The 23,201-nt window shown below is 41.0% G+C and overlaps 1 protein-coding gene across 6 annotated transcripts in view; it reads left to right on the top strand.

Moving 5' to 3' along the window:
* The window catches only part of VPS13B (vacuolar protein sorting 13 homolog B), a 382,095-nt gene that overhangs the window by 133,629 nt on the left and 225,265 nt on the right, over positions 1 to 23,201 (top strand). For all 6 annotated transcript variants that reach the window (XM_048507301.1, XM_048507297.1, XM_048507302.1 and 3 more), the window contains exons 20-22: positions 5,987 to 6,096; positions 17,880 to 18,021; positions 20,980 to 21,110. In XM_048507301.1, the coding sequence (XP_048363258.1) occupies positions 5,987 to 6,096; positions 17,880 to 18,021; positions 20,980 to 21,110 (383 nt within the window). The remainder of the gene's footprint in view (positions 1 to 5,986; positions 6,097 to 17,879; positions 18,022 to 20,979; positions 21,111 to 23,201) is intronic.

The raw sequence follows: 23,201 nt of genomic DNA, 5'->3' as shown, positions 1-23,201 counted from the left end.
AGGAGGCGGCTGAGGGGGGATATGATTGAAGTCTACAAAATTATGCATGGGGTAGAAAATGTTGACAGAGAGACATTTTTCTCTCTTTCTCACAATACTAGAACCAGGGGGCATCCATTGAAAATGCTGGGGGGAAGAATTAGGACTAATAAAAGGAAACACTGTGATTGGTGTTTGGAATATGCTGCCACAGGAGGTGGTGATGGCCACTAACCTGGATAGCTTTAAAAGGGGCTTGGACAGATTTATGGAGGAGAAGTCGATTTATGGCTACCAATCTTGATCCTCCTTGATCTGAGATTGCAAATGCCTCAATAGACCAGGTGCTCGGGAGCAACAGCCGCAGAAGGCCATTGTGTTCACATCCTATATGTGAGCTCCCAGAGGCACCTGGTGGGCCACTGCGAGTAGCAGAATGCTGGACTAGATGGACTTTGGTCTGATCCAGCTGGCTTGTTCTTATGTTCTTATGTTCTTAGTTTGCCATTTCCACCAGTGACTAGATGGACTCGACAGTTGCCAACCTGCAGGTAGGGCCTGGAAATACCCTAGAAGGACAATCGATGTTCAGAATACAGGGATCAGTTCCCCTGGGGAAAATGGCTGCTTTGGAGGGCATTAGACCCTGCTGAGGACCCTCACTTCTCTGTCCCTAGTCTCCTCAGGTTCCACCCTCACATCTGTAGGCATATACCAACCTAGAGATGGATGCCCCTAGGTGAAAAAGAACTATGTCTGAAGGCCAGTTATAAGGAGGATTGCTATGCAGGACTCCTGCAATCAGAATATCAATACCTTTTGAGTAAGGCACACAGTTCCTGTTCACCCTTGCACTTTGGGATCATTTCTCAAAAGCTCTGTGTTGCCCATTATCTGAACCAACTTCTTAATCACAAACTCAGATGGGCATTTTCAAGAGCAAAATGTAATTATTTTCCATCGTCACTATTTCAAGGCCGGTTCTCAAACATCCCTCGGCATGATCGACACTGTTCTTTCTGCCCGTCTTATATCGACTCCCTTGAACACATTTTGCTCTTCTGGCCTAAGTACAACAGCTTTAGGCCCGACTTCTCTGCCTTAACCACTGTTGGGTTCTCGGATCTTCCTATCAACGCAAAGATGACTTTTTTGTTCAACAATCCCAAGGTTGAAATGACTGAAACCGTAGCCAAGATTTTTTGCTGCGTTTTGAACTCGGTTCCCTTGGCTTCTGTTCATATTACTTTCATTGTTCTTTACTGGATTTACTCTTTTTCTTGGTCCCTATGTTGTATATGCCTAATAAAAGTCTCTGAATCTGACTCCTGCAATCACAAAACTTTAGGGAACCTATAAAGCATAGATGTCAAACTCGTGGCTCTCCAGATGTTAAGGACTGCAGTTCCCATCATCCGCTGGCAGGGGATAATGGGAACTTTAGTCCATAACATCTGGAGGACCGCAAGTTTGACACCTATGCTATAAAGGAACATGACACTTTCTTGTTAGTCTTCCAGGAGTGTGTGAGTGTGTGTGTGTCTGCGTGCACATGCGCGAGTGGGCGGGCGGGCATGGGTGTAATGACTGAAGCTAAAGTGCAAAAATTTAATGCGTATCTAGCATTCGAGAACATCTATTTACCTTTATGTTTATACATCCAGTTACAAAAATGTATTACATGAGAAGTTATACACAGGTGTATAACTCTGGTACTTAATGAATTAATAAATTTGCTGAATTCATGCTGGTCCTCAATTCAGATCAAGTCTTCCCCCACATCTAATTCACATTAACCCTTAGTGCAAGGTTGCAAAAATAAATAATTTTTTTTAAAAAAACCCTCACCAAAGGGATTAAGCTCTTTCTCATCCGTCCTAATACAACTCTCAGAAAGCATGGAGTTGAAACTATGCTGACTACTTGACTGCTTGGATTGAGTGAACAAAGGCATAAATAGTGCAGCATGCAGCACCGAGAAATGCAGAGAAATAAATCACCAACACAGCAAATGGTTTAAATAGGAAGACATACTGAGAAGAACACCTGTAGAAGGTTGTGATCAGATAATTTTAAATGTCAGTAATAATTCAGTTTGAACAGAAGCCAGATTTGGCCCTGAGGTTTGAACTCTATCCATTCAAACTGTCTCGCCTGTCCATGTTTGTTAACTTGATTCAGTTCTCATCCCCAAGTATGATCCTATTTGCCTTGATGGCTAAATTAAATCACCATACAGAAATACAGTAATGACTACAATAGGTTGTTGCCTTCATATCATTCTGGGGGACTTCTGTGTGGACAATGTGAGAAATAGCAAGCAGGACTAGATCAGCCAACACGAATGTAAGAAAGTGCAAATAAAACAAATAAGAAAGTGCAAATAAAAATTGTTAACCTCATTAACCACTAATTTCAGTAATACATAGTCGTTAATCAAAAAGTTGAAGGATCTGTTTCCATATTAAGGCAAAGTGCAAAATTCAGGCCACCTTAAGGGTGGTTTCATTAAAGCAGTCTGCAAGAACAGATATATAACATTTATGAGATCTGACTGGAAACCTGTATAAAATTGGAGAAATATGTAAGGAATGAATATCCCTATAAAATGAATTGTGAAATAACACATCTTCAACTGTTTCAATCAAGTGGTACAGTTATCTATATCATCATTGCTTTTGTTTTCCTTTTTGAAGTTACGAATACACAAGTAGTTGCAGTTGTGGATGAACTCCGGCTTCACTTGAACGAAGGTGGTTCAGTGCTGCTGGTGTTGTTAGATCTTACTGCAGCATTTGATGTAGCAGATCATGACCTTCTGATCTACCACCTCGCCGATATCAGAGTTCGAGGGTCAATCCTGTGTTGGCTGGCCTCATTTCTCCAAGACCGGGGACAGCAGGTGGCATTAGGGGGAGAGAACTCCAGGCGTTGCCCCATGGTATATGGGGTGCTGCAGAGGGTGATCCTCTCCCTGATGCTTTTTTAACATCTACATGCACCCCCTGGCAAGTCTAGTCCGGAGTTTTAGGCTGCAATATGTTGATGACACCCAGCTCGTGTTCACAATGGAGGGCAGCCCACGATGGAGGGCAGCCCTGGAGCTCTCCAGTGTGTTTAGAGGCTGTTGCAGGTTGGTTGAGAGCGAGCTGGTTGAAGTTAAATCCTACGAAGATGGAGGTGCTGTGGGTGGGTCGCGGGGAGCGACTGGAGGATTTTTGCTTGCCTACGCTAGATGGTGAGGCATTGCACTTGGCCTCATCTGTCAAATGCCTGGGAGTAATCCTGGACCCGGCGTTATCACTTGATGCCCAGATTGCTCAAACAGCCCGGGTAGCGTTCCACCATCTGCAGCAGGCACGGCAACTGGCCCCGTATCTCTCCCGTTCTGACCTAGCTACGTATCTCTCCCATTCTGACCATGCAACAGTCACCTCCAGGCTTGACTATTGTAACTCGCTGTATGCTGGCCTGCCTTTGACTGTGATCCAGAAGCTTAAACTCGTCCAGCATGCGGCAACCAGACTCCTTACAGGGACGTTCAGTCGGGACGGGATCACACCAGTCCTGGACCATCTTCATTGGCTGCCCATCAAGTACTGGTCATGTTCAAGGTGTTGGTTCTAACCTTTAAGGCTATAAGCGGCCTTGGGCCTGCATACTTGAGGGACCATGTCTCTCCATGTTGCCCTGTCAGGTTCCTCCAATCTTCGGAGGAGTACCTATTAGAGGTCCCTGGCCTGAAACACATCCGGCTGGCCTCCACTAGGGCCAGGACCTTTACGGCCTTGGCCCCTTTTTGGTGGAACAGGCTCCCTAGAAAGACCAGGGCCCTGCAGGACTTGCAGAGTTTCCGCAGGGCCTGTAAAACGGACCTGTTCTGCCAGGCATTTGGCCAACCAGGTTAAGTGTGATTCCATCTATCTAGGCCTCCGGGGGTGTGTGTGTGTGTGTGTGTGTGTGTGTGTGTGTGTGTGTGTGTGTGTGTGTGCGCGCGCGCTAATCTCCATCTATACTATGTGGTTCTTAATCAGAGTACTTATTGGGTTATTGTTATGGATTTTAATGATGTTTTATGCTGTTATGTTGTTATATTCTATGTTGTTCACTTCCCTGAGCCCTTCGGGGGAGTGCTGCCTATATATCTAAAATATAAATAAATAAAGACACAAATTCATTAGAACAATTCAGTCTGGATGTAAGGTTGTTCTATCTATGTGCTTCCTTATAACCCTGAACTAGCAAGCGTATTTAATATCAGCACTGGCTACCAAAATGCATATGTTAGTGAGAGGAATGCAAGGCTTTCATAGAAATTTTCATGGGAATGCACATCAAAAGATTAAAACATAAAAGAGTTCTAGGTCATGGTTACATAGTATCTAATTAAAATACCAAAGCTGAAGAGCTGATTCTGCTCTGCCTAGCAGCTAGTGCAAGGACCCCATTGGCTCCAGTGGATTCAGAGTCACATCATAAATTTACAGAAGAATTTTGGAGACAGGTGTTCAATTGACCAGTTTTCAAAACAAAAGCCATTTTTAAATAAATAATTATAATTGTTGAAATGTCCTGGGAGGCATTCTAAAACGTCTTCAGAATATTCATTCTTAATCAAGCAGGACTAGACTATTAATTTCCTTGAGAAGCATCTTCTAGTAATTTGTTCTCAGGATTGTGTACAGTGATCCTTTCCGTTCTCCCCCTGGAGTTTTGGGAGCTAAGCCCGGGGAGAGTAGAAAGTGGAGTTTGGAGGATAACCTCAGTGAGCCACAATGCCATACAGTCCACCCTCCAAAGCTTCGATTTTCTCCAAGAGTATTGATATCTGTTCTCTGAACATTATATCACCTTCATTGTGTCCCCCTTTCCCATAAGTCTGATTGGGTTCATATTTAGACTTTTCTTGTTTTCATGTGTTCCCACCAGTTTTCATGCGTTTCCAATAAACATTGACAGTTCATCTCGTACTTCCATTTCTAGCTGTGCTTTTCTGACATTATAGATTCTAGCATTAGGACAAAGCAGATCTACTATTTTTAAAGTTGGGCTTTGGTTTCTTTATGTTGCTCTGCATTTGAATGCCTTTGGATATGATCTCTATAGCAGTTCACTTCAAAATCTCTTAATGGAAAATAAGACGAACACATGCAACAGCACTTCTATGTAATTTGTTTCACCTGCATCTGGGGTTGGCATCTTCAGAGGATCAGATCCAGCCACAGATGCCAGCCACAGATACAGGTGAAACATCAGGAGAAAATGCTATTGGAACACGGCCATGCTGCCCAGAAACCCCACAACACTCCAGTGATTCCGGCTGTGAAAGCCTTTGACAATACAAGAAAGGAGTTTCTCAGAAAGACAGGTTGAGGAGAAGAGTTGTATGGGCATCTCTGAATGTATGGGACTGTTAACCCTGCAATAGTGTCAGCCTCGAGCCCTGCTGAATCAGACCAGGGGTCTACCTTAACATCTTGTCTCAGAGAGTAGCCACCCAACAGGGCACAGAGGGTGAGACTTTCCCTTAATGTTGCCTCGTGTCACTGGTATTCAGAGGTTTACCTTCTCTAAATGCTGATGTTTCCTTTAGTCACCATGACTAGTAATCACATATGGGCCTCTCCTGTACTAATTTGTCTAACTCCTGGTCACCCTCATTCCTTCAAAGACCAACTTATCTAGGCTCTCTTCTCTCCCTTTAAAGTAGAATCTAGGTCACATTACATTTTCATTCATATAATTCAATGCCAATATTTAGGTGATCATATTAATGAACATATGACAGCATAAAGAGCAGTTTCAGACATCATGAAGGTCCCCACTCTAGTGTCTCATGACTTCAATGCTGTAGGGCTTCAAGGTTTGCTACTAAGCTTCATTGACGTGGTGCTGCTGTTTGTGGTGTTAGAGTTACTGCCATCATGGAACTTGCACCAGTTCGTATATAAATTGAGTATATTTTCACCTGTGGTGTAATGTTGTTGTTGCTGCTGTCGTTATACAGGAGCTGTGCTTTTAGCGAACATGCAAGGATTGACAGTCAACGTTGATCCCATCTTATATACTTGGCTTACATACCAACCTCAGAAACGAAGCAGCAGACCCATGCAACAGGTAGGAGACTTCATAGGCCTTCTCATATTGTGTGCACACATTATAAGAAAAAGCAATGGTGGTGATTTTATCACATAAAGTTAGGCTAACTCTCAATTTTTGTTCCATAACAATATAACATGTAGAAGCAAAGGATGTTCCAACGCTTCCTACACAGTTATGATTCATGTTATAAACATGCAGAGGTGTAGCAAGGGGGGAAAGCGCCCGATGCACTGGTGCGTCCTCTGCCATGCCCCGGAACGCCCCCACCACGCCCCCACGGGGGGGCGCCCGGTGCGTCCCCCCATCCCCTTGCAGCTATGCCTCTGTAAGCATGATATAAGCATTGCTTTGCGGTATCAATTCTCTGAGTGCATTGGACTTACTTTAGCCTCTGAAGGCTTAACGAAAAGTAATCCAGGGGTATTTGTTTAGTTAGCAGGGGTGTTTATTTACACCCAAATTTTCTCTCCAGTTGGGACCCCAAGTGGCTTGCATTGTTCTCTGCTCCTTTGTTTTCTCCTTACAATAACCCTTAGAGGTAGGTGGGCTGAAAGAGAGTGGATGGCCCTAGGTCACCTAGTGAGTTTTCATGTCAGAATGGGGATTTGAACTTGGATCTCTCAGATCCTGGTCCGCCATTCTAACCACTTTGCAATCTAGTCCTTTCTGAGGAAAGGGTAGGTGTCCTCAGTGCCTTACCTGGTGCTGATTTGCAATTGGAAACCAGCCTGGCTTGACTTCACATTGATCTGTATATAACTAGTTTTGCGAAAGTAATATTTCTGGTGTTTGTTACTATATGGTTCATCGTCTAGGGACAACTTGATCCATATCAAGGATAAGACATGGTAGGAGGCCAGATTTGGGAAACCAGCAAATATACTCGGGCAATAAGCTACTAAGGGAAAATATGTTGTGAAATACACATTTATTGGCTGCCTGAGGATTGTTTAATGTTGATATGGTAAACTATAATTGTCAAATGTCATAAACAACATTGTTTTTCAGATGAAGTTTTTTTTCCTTAACTGTTTTGATAGGAACATGAAATAGCACAGGATGGAACTCAGTTGGTCCAAGATGTTAGCTTTTAATATAACTTTTTGAGGAAGAATGTAAGTTAGGAGAGTTAATGCTTTCAAAATATAACTGAGTATTACATTTGTACAATTCCCACAGCATGTGAAAATACATGCCAAAATGTGGTGGCTGTTCTATATTTAAGGATCTACGTAGTTCCTGTTGCAACTATGTGGTTAGTGCTTTCGGGGTAAAAGAGGATGTTTTCCAATATCTGCATATGGCTTCTCCATGAACTTGAACTTTTTTACTTGAATAATGAACAATGTGGACATTCACTTAAAATATATAAAAGCCATGACAGAGTTTATGAATACCTGAATAAATCTGCATAATGCCTTCTGACTTTCATTGACCACCAGTAAAAAGTAGCATTTGCTCTTTTTTTTTCATTTAAGAATGAGCAACTTTAATGGTGGAAAACCTAGTCTAGATTTTCCCAAGAATTGTGTCCACTTAACCATTTTAATTGATATTGCTGTACTCCTGAAGCTACTTTTTAAAAAGGCAGTAAACCACAGATTCTTAAGGAAATTTAGATACAATCTTTTAAATCCCAAATGATGCCAGTCACCAGAAAGTGAGCCCTTTTCTTTAAGGGGGATCAACTCTTCCTGATTCAGGTTCTGAAAAAAGTTTTACCTGAGTCTAGTCCCATTTTTGATGCACTCTTGTAAGTTCTTAAAATCTTGTACCAAATTTAGAAAATCTTGCTCTAATTTTACAATGGAAGAGATCCTATAATTCATCTCCTCATTTAAGATGAAACATTTCAGGTTGAAGTAGAACATTTTGTACGAGAGAATTGTTCCTCCTTCATAATCAGAAGTGTTTTATGAACGTTTGTGTGACTAGGGCTCAAATGTTTCATTACTTTGTAATGCATATTTGGGTTGTTAATATAGTGAATCTGCCATTGACACTGGTGGTATTCCCAGCTTCGTTTCACTTGCTCTAATATTTCTAAACTCTCTATATACCGTATATACTCGCATATAAGTTGAATTTTTCAGCACATTTTTTGCACTGAAAAAGCCCCCCTCGACTTATGCGCGAGTCAGGTGTATTTAAAAAAATATTTTAGGGTTTTTACTTTGTGCGGTTTTTAGGCTAGCAGCACCAAAATTACAGGGATTTTTCAAGAGACTCTCCTGATGATACCACCCAAGTTTGGTAAAGTTTGGTTCGGGAGTCCAAAGTTATGGATCCCCAAAGTGGGTGCCCCCATCCCCCATTGTTTCCAATGGGAGCTAATAGTAGATGGGGCTACATTTTGAGGGTCCATAACTTTGGACCCCTTGAACCAAACAAAGAGAAAACACTTGAAGAAAATACCTTTCCCCTTTGTTTACATGCAGAAACTTTGAAATTCTTGAAAATAATGGAGAAGCTGGATTTTATCTCAGTTGTTTAGTCCGCATGTTGAACCATGAAAAACAGATGTTTAAGTATATCAGATCCAAGGAAGGTAGAGTGACATAACTGGCTTAACTGGCTGTTTCTCATCCAGCTGTTGGAGAAGCCCAGACCTCCCCAACTGTATTTGGGAACCTCCTGACTACGTCCAATCTTCTTGTCCAGCAAACAGGCCTTACTTTATTCTATGTTATTGTAAATAATCACTGACACTTACATAAAATTGTATTTCCCCACCTCCTAAATCTGTGTCTTAAGACCTTTTAACTAAAAGAAATTAAAATTTGATCCTTGAAATAATTTTGTGAAAGAGAAATGACGATTGTAAAACTGTTGATAAAATCAGCTCCTTTAAAAGTTAGTCTAGTATTTGTTACATTTCAGTTAATGTTCCAAAAAGTGCATATGGTTTAGCCACGTAAATCCCATTGGCTTCAACAAATTTAAATTCTCTTCCACAGCTTTGAACATTTATCCCTAATGCTTACTATGTGGCTTACTATGTTTTCCATGGTAATGCATTAAAAAAGTTAGGTAAAAACCATGTAATTATGGTACACTCTATACAATCTTATCATGCTTCGAAAAGGGGGGGCCCTTTTCTCCATATACATTGTACTCTAACCATCTGGTCTACATCAATTCAAATATCTGCATTAAAAATAACTCTAGTGTTCTGTACTGGTTAGCTTTTCTTGAAATACAGTTTTCTGGTGGAGGTCAATTAGACACACAAAGTTGCGGGGGGGGGGGCGGAAATCAAGTATCTGTACCAGTATTCCAGATGGCTTTGTAGATGTAAGCCATCATAGCATTTACAGTGTGTCTGCCTGCATAAATAAGACCAGTGAGAATTACTGGTTTTATGCATGTAAGTGGATAGGTTTGTTTGTTGATGTGAGGTCAAGTTGTAAATCAACCTTATGCTGCTTATGACAGTTTCTCTAATTTGCGAAGAAACAAGGTTCTCTCTACTTTTATATTAATCTTTGTTTTATCATCTCAGTTTGCTGGTTTTGCCTAGTCTCTAAACCTTCTGGCAGGGACAGTTGACTATGTTTAATGATGCTGAAAAGCAGGCAGTGGCCCACCTAGTTCAGATGACATGGTCTCCAATCACTAATCCATGATTGGGTCCCATATTCAATTTGTTGAGAGTGTGACAGATGTTGGACTATGGTCCTTCAACTGGTTGTGGTGGATTTTTTGGGTTGTGTGGCCATGGTCTGGTGGATCTTGTTCCTGACGTTTCGCCTGCATCTGTGGCTGGCATCTTCAGAGGTGTATCATAGAGGGAAGTCTGTCACACACACTGTGTCCAGTAACAGACTTCCCTCTGTGATACACCTCTGAAGATGCCAGCCACAGATTCAGGTGAAACGTTAGGAACAAGATCCACCAGACCACGGCCACACGGCCCGGAAAAGCCACAGCAACCAGTTGAATCCAGCCGTGAAAGCCTTCGACAGTACATGTAGTAGTAGTAGTAGTAGTAGTAGTAGTAGTAGAAGAAGAAGAAGAAGAAGAAGAAGAAGAAGAAGAAGAAGAAGAAGAAGAAGAAGAAGAAGAAGAAGAAGAAGAAGAAGAAGAAGAAGAAGAAGAAGAAGAAGAAGAAGAAGATTTCACAGCTGCCAGATCTTTAGCTGGTTGTTGGCCTTCATTACAATTTGAACCTCACCCAGAGGCCTAGGAAGTTGTAATGTATCGGCGTAGTATTCGTGCGGATCCCAGCAGGGCTGCCTTCTGAATTTGACAGATGTTAATTTTGTCAATTCGAAGATGTTTCAAGTGCTGCCCTAGTGTTTTTGGGATGGCGCCCAGCGTGCCGATTACCACTGGGACGACCTCAGCTGGTTTGTGCCATAGACGCTGAAGCTCGATTTTCAAATTGCGGTATCTAGTGACCTACTCGTGTTCTTTTTCAATGACCCTAAGGTCCTTCAAATTCAAGAAACATTTTAAATCACGGGTATATCTTACCAGCAAAGAGAGGGGGAACCAGAGTGTGAGCCTTGCTTTTCAGTTCTTGTCCCATGTGATCTTTCCATCCCTAGTTCCCAGTCTGTTCCTGCTTGTGTCTGTTGTGCTCCCAGTTGTAACACAAAAGGACCTCCTGCTCCCTTGAACGATGCTGTTTTCCTTGTTGCTCTCTATGTTCTTTCATCATTTTCTTAACATTCACTTTTTTATTTGTGAGATATGATTTTCAGTTTCTTAATGATCATGGGTTACTTGCTCAGATTCCAAAAGCACAACAATCATTCCAAGAGAAAATATTTCATAGCAGTTTGGCAGGCGGTGGTCCTCAGAAGTTAAAAACGGTTTTTTAAGATGTTTCTTTTCTTTCTGGGCTATTCACATGTCTGTGAACCTTTTTACATTAAGAGGGCTCTCAGGTCCAGAAGTAGTATAGGATGGTGAAGTTTGGGTCTGAGTAGGAAGGGAGAGTTTGTGAAAAACCCTGCTCCTTTTCCACAGTTTGAACTGCTTTGTGCAAGCAGAAAATGAGGTGTGACTCTATAATGCTCTTTTATTTTTGATATGCCTTTCTTTTTTCCAGGCTACACATTATAAATCCAAAATGTGGTAGTATTTTATTGATATATAGAAGATATATGTAAGAGAAACTGTTTTTGCAATCTGCGATTGAACATCCATTGCTTTTGGTTGAATTTTAACCTCTGGCAGAAAAGTGTTTCCAGTTACTATGTAGAGCAGGAAGTTGAAATATCACTTTTTGATAATTACCGATCTGCCCATTTTAGACTTTAAAAATAATGCATTGGTAAAACAGTCTGCGTTATTCAGGAGCTCTGTTCAGTTTTCAGTTTCCTGGCAAAAGAAAGGCATAAATCTGTCATTGCAGTGCTTTGTGAACTATGAAATGAGTTTATTCATTTGGGTCATACATCCCTAGCTTTCTGAACGTTTTATTGCTTCATGCGGCTACAATTAACCATGTCCCAGATGTTTTCAGAGCCCACAAAATAATTGACCAGTCTTACAAAAGTATGTTCTTTCACACAAACGATTTATTGGACTAGATAGAAGGTGTGAAAGCAGAATTTTGCAATTGACTCAATCCCCAAGTACAGGTGCCAGCTCTTCCTGCGCATTGTAGCGTCGCAGTTTCTCTTAACTGCACTGAAACTGCTTTCTAAACTTGGAGATGTTTTAAAGTATCACTTTTTGGAGGGATGCCCCTGAAATTAAAATGAAAGAGAACTTCTGGTAACTACCTTTTGAAATGTGCTATTAATGTGTCTAAATAGTAACTTACGTCTGGTTATTTTGTGTGGTATTGGATTTTTCCCCCCTCTGACCTTGGGGTTTTTACGCCACTCACCCAAAAACGGGTGCAAAATCTATTGCATGGAATGAAATACTATTTATTTCATTGTGATATTTCTATGTCATAGCTTTAGGTGGTAGAAATTGTAAGTGATGGGTTTAGGTTTGGGGTAGGGGTGGTGATCCATTAAAACCAATTTACCTTATAACCAGTGGTGGAACTCAAATAATTTAACATCCGGTTCCGGTGGTAGGATTCAAATAATTTAACAACTGGTTGTTTACAAGCACCATTTTAACAACCGGTTCTGCCGAAGTGGTGCGAACCTGCTGGATCCCACCACTGCTTATAACCCTTCAAAAAGCCATATTGACCTTTTCTGGTTTTTAATTTATCAGTTACAAATCCGAGACTATTTGGCAGAGCCGAACTCAGGCCAGCATTCAGTCGAATCTCTCCTTGCCGTGGTTTTCCAGATGGACTTGGGAAATGGCATTGAGGGAAGCACAATCTTTTTTATTTGGCAAACTTCGGATTTTATCAGCTTTATTTGACTTTACTAAAAGACTTTGGGTTTTTAAAACCCAAACCTGAAATTTACCAAATAGAAAAGACTGTTCTCACCGCTAGTTTGCAGTGCTCAGACTCTTGTCCACAGAATTCTGTACTTATGGGTATGGTAGTATCTTGCTTTGTTCATATTCCGCTTAACAGTAGTGTTTCTGTAGTTGGACAGTAACATCAAGGAAGGAAGGGAAAGGAAAGGAAATCAAGGAAGGAAGTCAAGGAATGTACATGAATAATTTTAGTAGTAGTGAACAGTTTTTGTTGAATTGATTTTGTAGGCTGGTACTAGTGTTTCTTGCACTTTTCTTTTAAAAACACGTGGTCAGGAATCCCTCAAATGTATTGCTCAGAATAAATGACGATGAACATCAACTGGTCAGTTTTCTGATATGTGCCACAAGGTTTATCTGCAATGTAAAAATGGCTGTGTGATAGCAACGACAAATCAATGTATCGCTTCCTCCAGAGTTGTTCTCATCTCCTCCAGCTGTAGAGCAGTTGTCATTTGCTATTTTCTACAGCTGCAATTTTTCTTGCTTGGGTTGTGGCTGGAACCCAACATCTTGATCATTTTCCATCCAGTTTAAGATTGATCTTTCATTTACTTTATAGTAACAGCCAGCAATGCCAGAAAGCTGGCAAAATTGTATTGGGTGTCATCAGCATCAACTTCAAGCCTGAGTTCAGTGAGCAAAGATGAAACAGCTGTTTCATTGTCCAGATCAGCACTCAATATATAGCTGTAATTTTTTCCAGCTTTCTTTGGCTGTGATAATCTTTGTTTCACCGTCATTTCAAATGGAATAGCATGCAACATCTATCCTTCTGTACAGTGTACTAAAGCAGACATTTATTACTTTGAGCCATATTTTGTATTGAACTTAGTTTCAGTATTTTTTTTCAGGTTTTCATCCTTTGTGTTTTTGCCTAGAAACAGTCTTGGCAATTTGACATCTATCATTCTTTGTAGTATACTTATTAGTTGTAACAAGAGAATGCCTTGCTTTTTTTTACGCAACAAATTTCTGCATTCTCCCTTCACGAAGCCAGTAATGACATTCAGGCACCTGAATTTGCTTCAGAATTAATTACATTTTAAATCATTAGCATCTGAGTCCAGTTCTTTACCATTGAACACTGGCAGCAGCAATGGGAGCCAATTCCAGCTAGCAGCAGAAAGGATCACCTAATCTACGCTTTCCCTAATCTAATCCTCTAGCTGTGGTACTGGGGTTCAGTTACTGGCCTGTGCCTATATGTCAAGTGGAACTGAAAACATGTGACTAGATTAAGTAATACTTTCTCAATATATTTAGAACTTCGTGGTATAACTTTCTAGGAAATCTGTTTTTTGGGTTGGTTTTTGCAGTCTTTCCGTTTCTTGACTGTTTTGGGTAGTCACAGGATTTGCTGCATTCCAACCTAACAAATGACCTCCAAGTAAATAGTTGCTGTGCTGCATTTTTTTCTTTGTGAGTGTCTTCAGTATCAGAGGAGTTAAGACTCTTCTGAAAGGGAGCTGAAGCTAAAAGATGGTGGCTTGCCCAAGGCCACTTAGTTCCAGGATCATGATTCAGTGCCCCATCCAAAGGCAAATCTACTTGTGAGAGTGGCACACTCCCTCTCAGGCCCCTGCTACCACTTGCGTAGTGGGGAGTAAGCTGGGAACATGGCCAGGGAAGGAGCCAATGTCAGTCGGCTTCCTCCTGATCTTTGCTGGTGTTATACCAGTGGCTCACACTTCAAACTGAAGCTACCAAAAAGGTGGCGTAAGTCTACTGAAGCCCATAGAGGCTTCTTGGCAGAAAGGAGGGGTTTTTTTTTTCGCTTTGTGAGCCTCCCCACACCACTAGAAAGAAGAGGAAGAGTTTGGATTTGTATCCCCCCTTTCACTCCTATAGGAGACTCAAAGGGGCTTACAATCTTCTTGCTCTTCCTGCCTCACAACAAACACCCTGTGAGGTGGGTGGGGCTGAGAGAGCTCTGAAGAACTGTGACTACCCCAAAGTCACCCAGCTGGCATGTGTTGGAGTGTACAGGTTAATCTGAATTCCCCAGATAAGCCTCCACAGCTCAAGTGACAGAGCAGGGAATCAAACCCAGTTCCTCCAGATTAGAACACACCTGCTCTTAACCACTACGCCACTGCTTCTCTGTGGGAGCAGAGGGGTGGCATTGCATCAACACTATGGCTCACCACCTCTGGTTTAGACGGAACTGCTCATTTATTTGCCGTTATGTTACTGTGGTTCTTTCTCACTCCCTTTTTACTTTTTGTATCTTTCTACAACTGATGCTTCCACCAGGATAACACTGGATCCACACCCAGTTAAAACACCCTGAAAGCAAACAGTTACTGTGCAACATTTTTTCATGTGAGTGTCTTTAGTGTCAGAGGAGTTAAGCTCTTCTGCTGAAGGGGATTCAATTGCTGGCATATGGCTATATATCACAGCAGCAGTAGTATGTTTCAGTGGAACTGAAAACATGTGACTGGATTTAGTAATGCTATCTCAATATTTCCAGGAAAGCCAGCGTGATGTAGTGGCTAAGAGCTGCGGACTCTAATATGGAGAACAGGGTTTGATTCCCCACTCCCACACATGAAGCCTGCTGGGTGACCTTGGGCTAGTCCTCTCAGAACTCTCTCAGCTCCACCTACCACACAAGGTGTGGGGAGAGGACGGGAAGGAGTTTGTAAGCCACTTTGAAACTCCTTAGAGAAGAAAAAGGCAAGGTATAAATCCAAACTGTTCTTCTCCTCTTCTTTGTCATCAAGGCTGACACGTACAAATGTTACGACATCATTAATCTTACATTTCAGAAGAACTGTCGAGAACACAATGTGTATCAAATAAAAGGAACAAAAACAACCTTTATTTTCAGCAACATATAGACTTCACAATTTCATTCACCTTTCTTAACCTCCAGCCCAATACGAGGAGAAAATGTAGATCAGACTAACGGGAAAGTTAAAAATACACAGCAATAAAAATACACAGCTTCCTAACCCTATAATTAATATCTTCAACTACATTACTTGACAAAATTCTACCCTCCTAGCCCAGTCTTTCCTAAAATGATCCTCAAACAACCATTCTTTCTTAACCTCCCACCAATACCTTTATATTTATCTGTCCCCAGTCATATCCTCTCATCCAATCAGAACACTCCATTCCCAGCTTTTTCCCTTGTTCTTCTGCTCTCTCCTTTCACCTTCTCACACTTCTCCCCTCCTAGTCAAACTTCTGGCAGGAAGTATCTACACAGTTAACAATTGCAGCATTTTATGGCATTATCTACTAACCTTACCTTACGTGCCTTAAGTCACAGTTACCCCTTCTTTTTAATCTTACCGTAAGTACTCTCATAGATAAAACAGTATAAGGTGGCTGTGTAAATTGGGAGGGTGTGTGTGTGATCTCCCACTATCAAAAGACTTCCAAATGAGTGCCCTCCCCAGCACCTCAAAGGCTGGTGGTGGGAGATGAACAGGGGAAATGGGAAGGTACGCTGGCATTTCACTGGCACATGTCACTTGCTGCAAAATCCAGAAGTGACATCATGATGTTGCAGTGGGACTATTTGGACATCTCCCAAAACATTGGCACACTTCTGCTGTCCCCTGCCGCCCCCCTGGTGCGTTGGCAACCCTAGTGTAAGGACTGAGTAGTAAGCTAGCAACCTGAACATTGGATGATTTGCTGCCAGCACACAATGTTCTGTATATTTTTGAGGCATCTTCAAGAGTATTTTTTCTTTTCCCTGAAATATGTAAGGTATTAAAAAATAAATGCGATTTCCCCAGCAGATTTTGGGTTTTCTGAGGGGGGGGGGAGGTGTGTTTAAATGTATTTTATTAAGACCATATTAGGATATGGAAAGTGTCTAGCATCTGGTCTTCATTCTGTTTGATATGTTTTCTTACCGTCTTGCTCTATTTAACTGTGTTCTGTTTTTGATTGGGAAAAATTTATAAGCACTTTACTCTGCTCCACACGTACCTGTTTTTCCAGCAAAGGTTTCTTACTTCCCATTTCTCTGGGTGATGCTGCAAATCCAGTGCAATTGTGATTACAAACTATGACTCCGTAACTCAAGGGCTGTTTGCCTTTATGTTTTAATAATAATCTATAATGGAAAACTGGAACATTCCTTTATACACGACTGCATTATTACAGTAAAAAGGTGATGGGAACTTTTAAAGTTGAAAAGTGACTAATGTATTAAATATAATAGCCTGCTCGTTCGTTATAATTCTTATGCTAGGTGCAGTTATCCTTTGGCACCATCCAGTGGGTATGTTGCTGTCTGTAGTGGATTCAGAGTTTTTATAAGCCTAGAGATGTCCCTTGGACATATTCTAGAAAACGTCCTTCATTCATGCTGGGAATGCCCACTGTTCTTTGAGAAGGAAAAAAAAGTTTCTGATATTTTATTTTCTTTGATCTTCATCCCAGCCACTGCACATACCCCTACATACATGACAAAATTTCACACACCAGTGGGTACCAGGTATGTAGTTCCTCTCATCCAGCTTCCAAGGCTGCATACAGAGAGCCCTGCTGAAATGTTGTCCAAAATGTCAACCAGCTGTTTGGGACAGAGATAGATTAAAATGTCCTGTCCTCTCTCCTACCGTTACTACTTTTCAAGCATGACTCCTTATGCAGAGCCCTAGGCGTGGATCAGCTGGATACACAGCTGGATCAGTGTACCAGTTTTGTCCTTTTTCTCAGTAAGTGAGATTACTTTCAATTATTTAACTGTTTTTTAAGAACAGATGTTTCAAAATATTTTTGATAATAATCAGTACAAACAAATTGCATATAGTAAATCTGGCTGTAAAAGCAGCTAATAATTCAGATACTGAATATTCGTCGGCATTCTGCTGTGTGCTTGCAGAAGAAGAAGAAGAGTTTGGATTTATTGTCCCCTTTCTTTCCTGTAGGAGACTCAAAGGGGCTTACAATCTCCTTGCCCTTACCCCCTCACAACAAACACCCTGTGAGGTGGGTGGGGCTGAGAGAGCTCCAAAAAGTTGTGACTCGCCCAAGGTCACCCGGCTGGCGTGTGTGGGAGTGCACAGGCTAATCTGAATTCCCCAGATAAGCCTCCACAACTCAAGCGGCAGAGCGGGGAATCAAACCCGGTTCCTCTAGATTAGAATGCACATGCTCTTAACCACTACGCCACTGCTGCTCCTGTAGTTGAGAAGTCAAAGCTTTTTCCTAGAAAGAGTGATGAAGTAACTGGTTGTTCATCATCATTGGACTGTGCATATTCAGGCTGATGCCTGCCTGCACATAAGACATGGGACGAACAACAGTTACAGCCGTACAACTTTGTTTAATGCACTTTTTGCAGTAGCAAGTGTCCTTTCCTATACACTATGCATAGCTTCTGAATTAGTCATCGTAATTCTTTTGCTCTCTTCTGACAGTCTGGATCAGTTTCTCTTGGGGCATCAGTTACTAGGAAAAAAGAGGATGACATGTCAGTTGGAAGCACGCCTTTGGCTAAGCAGCAATCAAATCAGGCTTCCGAATATGCCAGCAGCCCTGTCAAAACAAAAACAGTAACAGGTATGTCTTCTTTACATTTACATCTAGCTATTCTCCCAGTTCCACTTCTTGAAATTCATGTACATTCTACAGGATCAGCTTTTGTGAATATGTTGGAGCGTATTGATGACAACAGACACAAATAGAGATGCCATTTACAATTTCTGGAAATTAAGTGGTCCGAATTTCAATTCCAGGTACTGTCCTCTGGCAGGCTAGAATGCATTTTCTAAAGAGACTTTCAGTTTCATTGATCAAATTATTTAATTCTTTTTGCGTGCGGATGTGTGGAGACTCGTTCCATTAATGAAACAACATATATTTCTTGGAAAAGAAGTTGGCCGTAGCCCAATTTATTTAACCATATAACAATTACCTTGAAGCTGGGCGAGCATAACAGAGCACATTCTGGCCCCCAGGCAGCGAACTGCTGAACCTGGTTATAGAGCAGCCCCAGCTGACCCCTTAGGCCCTTCAGACAGAACCCATGTCCAGCACATCCCCCAAGGGAACTGGAACAGGAAGTTACTAGATGCCACATGGACGCAAACCCAATTTATGACACTCCTTCCTACCAGGCAGCGAGCTCTTGGCGCGGCCCCAAGGCTTGCCCTCATGAGCTCTATCACCACCTTGGACCTCATATGGAGGCCCCCGATGTGGGAAGGTCCGGCATGCAAGCTACTGCCTTCCCAAATAGGATGTGCTCTTATGCCCAAAACTGCCACAGAGCTGTTAAACCAACAGCTCCCACCCCAGCTTCTCGAGCCCGGAGCCACCATTCCATTGCGTGACACCTGGCCACTGCAATATAGTACGCCTCATGGTGTATAATCAAATGTTTGTCCCCACTCGGACAGGCGAACTCCATCTGGCTCAAATTGCGCTTCCTGTCTTTGCTGAACAGACTTTCAGTTTCGTTGATCAAATTATTTAATTCCTTTTATGTTTTAATGCATTAGATCTTGGATGTGTCGTGCCATAGTTTGCTGGTTCAAAAAATAGCTATTGAGCTATTGAATATAAAATTCTTACTGCTGTACCACTAAGGCACAAGCCTGTCCCCTTTTATATTTTAAATTCATGATTGGTTGCAGAATTTTGGCAGTAGAAGATAATAAATTGACTACTTTTTTTTCCTAATTTATAGTTTATTTAATTTTTTTCTTTTTTTATAGTATCATCATCTGTAATAGAAAGGAAACTTTTAATGACCTTTAACAGGGATGTTCCAAAATGATCAAAACTTTTGAAAGAAGTCAGACTTTACCAAGTTACGTGCCTAATTCATAGTCAGACCTTTACCAGCTAAATTATTTAAAAGAGAAAAAAGCTCAGTCAATCAATCAATCAATCATCATCATTATAAACATGTCTTAATAGGTAACTCAGAAATAGATTATTTTATAAGGAAGAAAATCTTATGCTGGTCAAATAGCACAGATGTTGTATACAGAAGCTATTAACTGACATAACTAGCACAGTGTCACGGCTCACGGAGAATGTTTCCATAAACTAATTTGAGCTAGTTGTGGTGGGTTTTCTGGGCTGTGTGGCCGTGGTCTGGTGGATCTAGTTCCTGATGTCAGGAACTAGATCCCGCCAGACAACCACCTTTTATACCACAACATGAAACCACCACAACTCAAAATGAATCTGCTTACGTGAAAGCCAGCCTTTGATAATACATTAAATAGAGCTAGTCCCTCAGTTAAACATGCCCAATGGGGAATTTAGAGACCCAGAACAGAATAGCCTTGGAGAGGGGATAAGAAACAAAGGATTACCACAATAACATAGCTTTCATAGATTAGAAACAGCCTAATCCATATCAAGGAATAATATGCACAAGAAGCATCTATGGTAAAAATGTCCAACTTCACAAAAGTGAACATATAGTTCTAATATGGTGCTTATTGATTGAGAGCAGCGGATGCTCATATTTTGAGAAACTTGTAATGCTATTTTAAAATATACTTTGTTGTGATAAAAAGTAGCAGGAATGAGCCAACAGTTCTTAAATATATTTTAAGAAGATATTCAAATATAGATAACTGTGGAATTTGAAATTTTAAGATAGTCAGCCAAATGTGTTTACCCTTATCAAATGGAACAGTTGGGTATTGTTTGGAAATTATTGCAAAATCCTATAAATATTGATCAGGAGCTTGTCTGCAGAAGAGAGTGTTTGCTAATGATCTGCTTATTTTTGGGTAAAATATTTTAATGGGCTTGTGTAATTGCTCCAATTTAATTCACTCTACAGCAGTTAATGGAGGTATACCGTAATTTTCTTTTAAGGTAATGTTAAAATGCAAATCGTTATTACAATAAATGGTTAAAATAGAAGCAAAGATTCTCTAATTGTATTACTTGTGTTCTGTCCCCATAAAAAAAACAAAAACATTGAGGTATACCTCTTGCCAGGAATTAAATGGTCTGATGTGACAAACCTAACTAGATGCCTAGGGCTTCCTTAGTGCTTGGCTGTATCTAAATTTGGACTGAGTAGAGTCACTCAGAAGAACAGGAAATGGACTGACTCTTTCGCCATGAAATTGCCATAATTTGTTGAAGACACTTCACAGCTGTAAGGGTTTTAATTCAAATTGGGCATGAAGTATTAGCATGAAAGTCATTTTATGACGGGTGGTATTTTATAAGTTTAAGCATTGTTTATGTTAGTAATTTTGCATACATTTGATGACTGAAAATATTGAACAGGATACCGCTGCTGATGCCATTTCTCTGGCTAATTTGAAGCTGATGTCCCAGTTTTATTTCTTGAATATTTTGGGAAAATTTGTCTGAGTAGAACAGCTTTGTAAATGAAAATCTGAGACACTGAGCATTAGAAAACCATAATAATGTATTTTCCATCGTACTTTGTCATTGACCCCTTTTGATTGGGAGTTCGTCACAGCTGATTTTAGTTGGTTGGTGTGCTAAGAGTAAGTGTGAATCGTTATTGTTTTTTAGAATCTCGGCCTTTGTCAGTTCCAGTGAAAGCTATGCTGGGCTCCTCTGAAAGCTGCAGCAAAAGTCCTGAAGAAAGAATGAAAGAATTTATTGGAGTGGTGTGGAATGCAGTCAAACGCCTTACCCTTCAGGTAAGATATCCAACATTTGGCAAGTGCATTAAGTTACTACCTTCTTTTCTTCCTGTCTGTTTCCAGTGCTGCACTTATTTATTTATTTGAACATTTCTATCCCCTCTTTCCTTGTGATTTCATGATGGCTTACGATCATTGTTAAAAAATATTTTCTTTAAAACCGGAACTAAAATGGAAAACATCTTAGTCATAAATACATCTCTCCTGTAGTGAGGTTATATTGTCAAACAATGACGTTACACCTCTTCTGTTGGGGAAGAAAACTTGGTTTTTATACACTGCTTTTTACTGTTTTGAAGTGGCTTACAATCAGAATCTTGTCCTCTGCCCACAACAGGCATGTAAGGGGAGTGGGGCTGACAGAATTCTGAGAGAACTGTGACTGACTCAGGGTCACCCAGCAAACCTCTTCATGTGGAGGAGTGTGGGAATCAAACCTGGTTCTCCAGATACAGTCTGTTGCTTTTAACCATTGCATCACTACACTTTAGGATGGTCGCATGAACCTACTGCACTAGGTACTCTTTATTAGTCTTCATTCATCTTTCAAAATATTAATAGCCTTTCTCCCAAACAGATGGGACCCGAGCTAATAAAAGTGAACATTTAAAAACAGGACAGCATAAAACATCGAACAATTTAAAAACAGCTAGCAATCATAATAAACACTGCTTGTTTAAAAGGTCTCTGTCCCTCCAGACCTCACCAACTATAGTACAACTGACTCCCAAGGCCCTTTTACAACGTTCCAGCGCGTAGCCAATACAAATCTGCAACAGTTTGTCTGAGACATTGTTCCCTAGGGCTGAATATATGAAGGAGCAGCAGCAAAGTGGACATCAACTAAATGCTGTAAGGACACCATAGTTCGCATACAGGCTAATAAAGAGAGTGGCAGTCCTCAGATATGTGAGTCCTATGTTGTGAAGGTCTAGTGTTACAATGCAATTCTCTAGGGGTCGTAGCTACGTAGGCACGACCCCCCAAAACTGACAGAAGTACAGCACAAGACACCTGGCACAAGCTTAGAAAATGGGTTTAACAAGGAAGTCCAAGGATTGCAGAACAGTGTGGGAAACTTTTAAAGATATCCACACAGCAAGTGAACACAGTTCCACAAAAGAAACGCTTCCAGAAAATCATTTTCAAAAAAGAATTGCTTGAGAACAGCATGCAAATAAAACGTTTTCAGGCTGGAAATGAAATGTTTGGGGCTAAAACCCATGCGGAACTCCATGGAGGAAACGTTTTATTTCCTTCCTCAAAACAGAAGGGTTGTATAGAAAGGGCCATTGATTCGCTTTAACTGTAGCTGTCGTTCCTGCTGCTGCTACTGTGGTGCATAACTGCTGTTGGGTGGGGATTTGCTGAGGCTAAAGTGGAGATGGGGCAGCTGCAGGGACGATGTGTTTATTCCCAAAGCTATCTCCAGTTTGCTGTTCTTACCAGGCAGCCAGTATCACATCTCCACCATCCTTTTCTGTAACATGCATTCTATTTCAGAAATGGCATAGCATTCTCTAGCTTCCATTGTCAGTTCCTAAATATAGTAATGCAAACCTGAAACTACTTAAAAGCTTTGTCTGTCCATTGTTGTCAGTGAGATGGGTGCAGGTCTCATAGAAAGTTCTATAGCCATAGTCTGAAGTTCCTAAAATCTACTTTGGCACCAGTGTTTGGTTATAGTGATTGATAGGGCATATATCTCTTAGGAGGACAAATATAGATTTAAAAAATCCTGAGTTGTCAACAGATAAATCAGATCTTCTTCATAACTCAAAATCATGAAAGGATTAATTCTTTTTATTTGAAGTTAGGGTTTAGAACAAAAACACCTGGAAAGTGTATTTTTGGAACTAGGGCTGGTATTTACTTAGCCTTGACCTCTTTTGTTCGTAATAGTATTGTGCATAACAGCTTAGTGAACAGTTTGCTGTAAGCTGTTATGTCAATGAAAAACACTTCCATGCTAAACTGTAAAAAGTTTTTTTCCCCTTCTGTAATCACTGAAGGGTTCAGTGTGAGCTTTGCTCAGTGCCTTTTGGCAACAGTAACGCGGGGGAGGGAAGCATTCACTTGTTCCTGTTC

Source organism: Sphaerodactylus townsendi, linkage group LG09 (genome assembly GCF_021028975.2).
Source record: "Sphaerodactylus townsendi isolate TG3544 linkage group LG09, MPM_Stown_v2.3, whole genome shotgun sequence".
In the NCBI taxonomy this organism is placed as follows: domain Eukaryota; kingdom Metazoa; phylum Chordata; class Lepidosauria; order Squamata; family Sphaerodactylidae; genus Sphaerodactylus; species Sphaerodactylus townsendi.
Note: the sequence above shows the minus strand (reverse complement) of the source record. Positions and strands in the feature narration are given on the sequence as shown.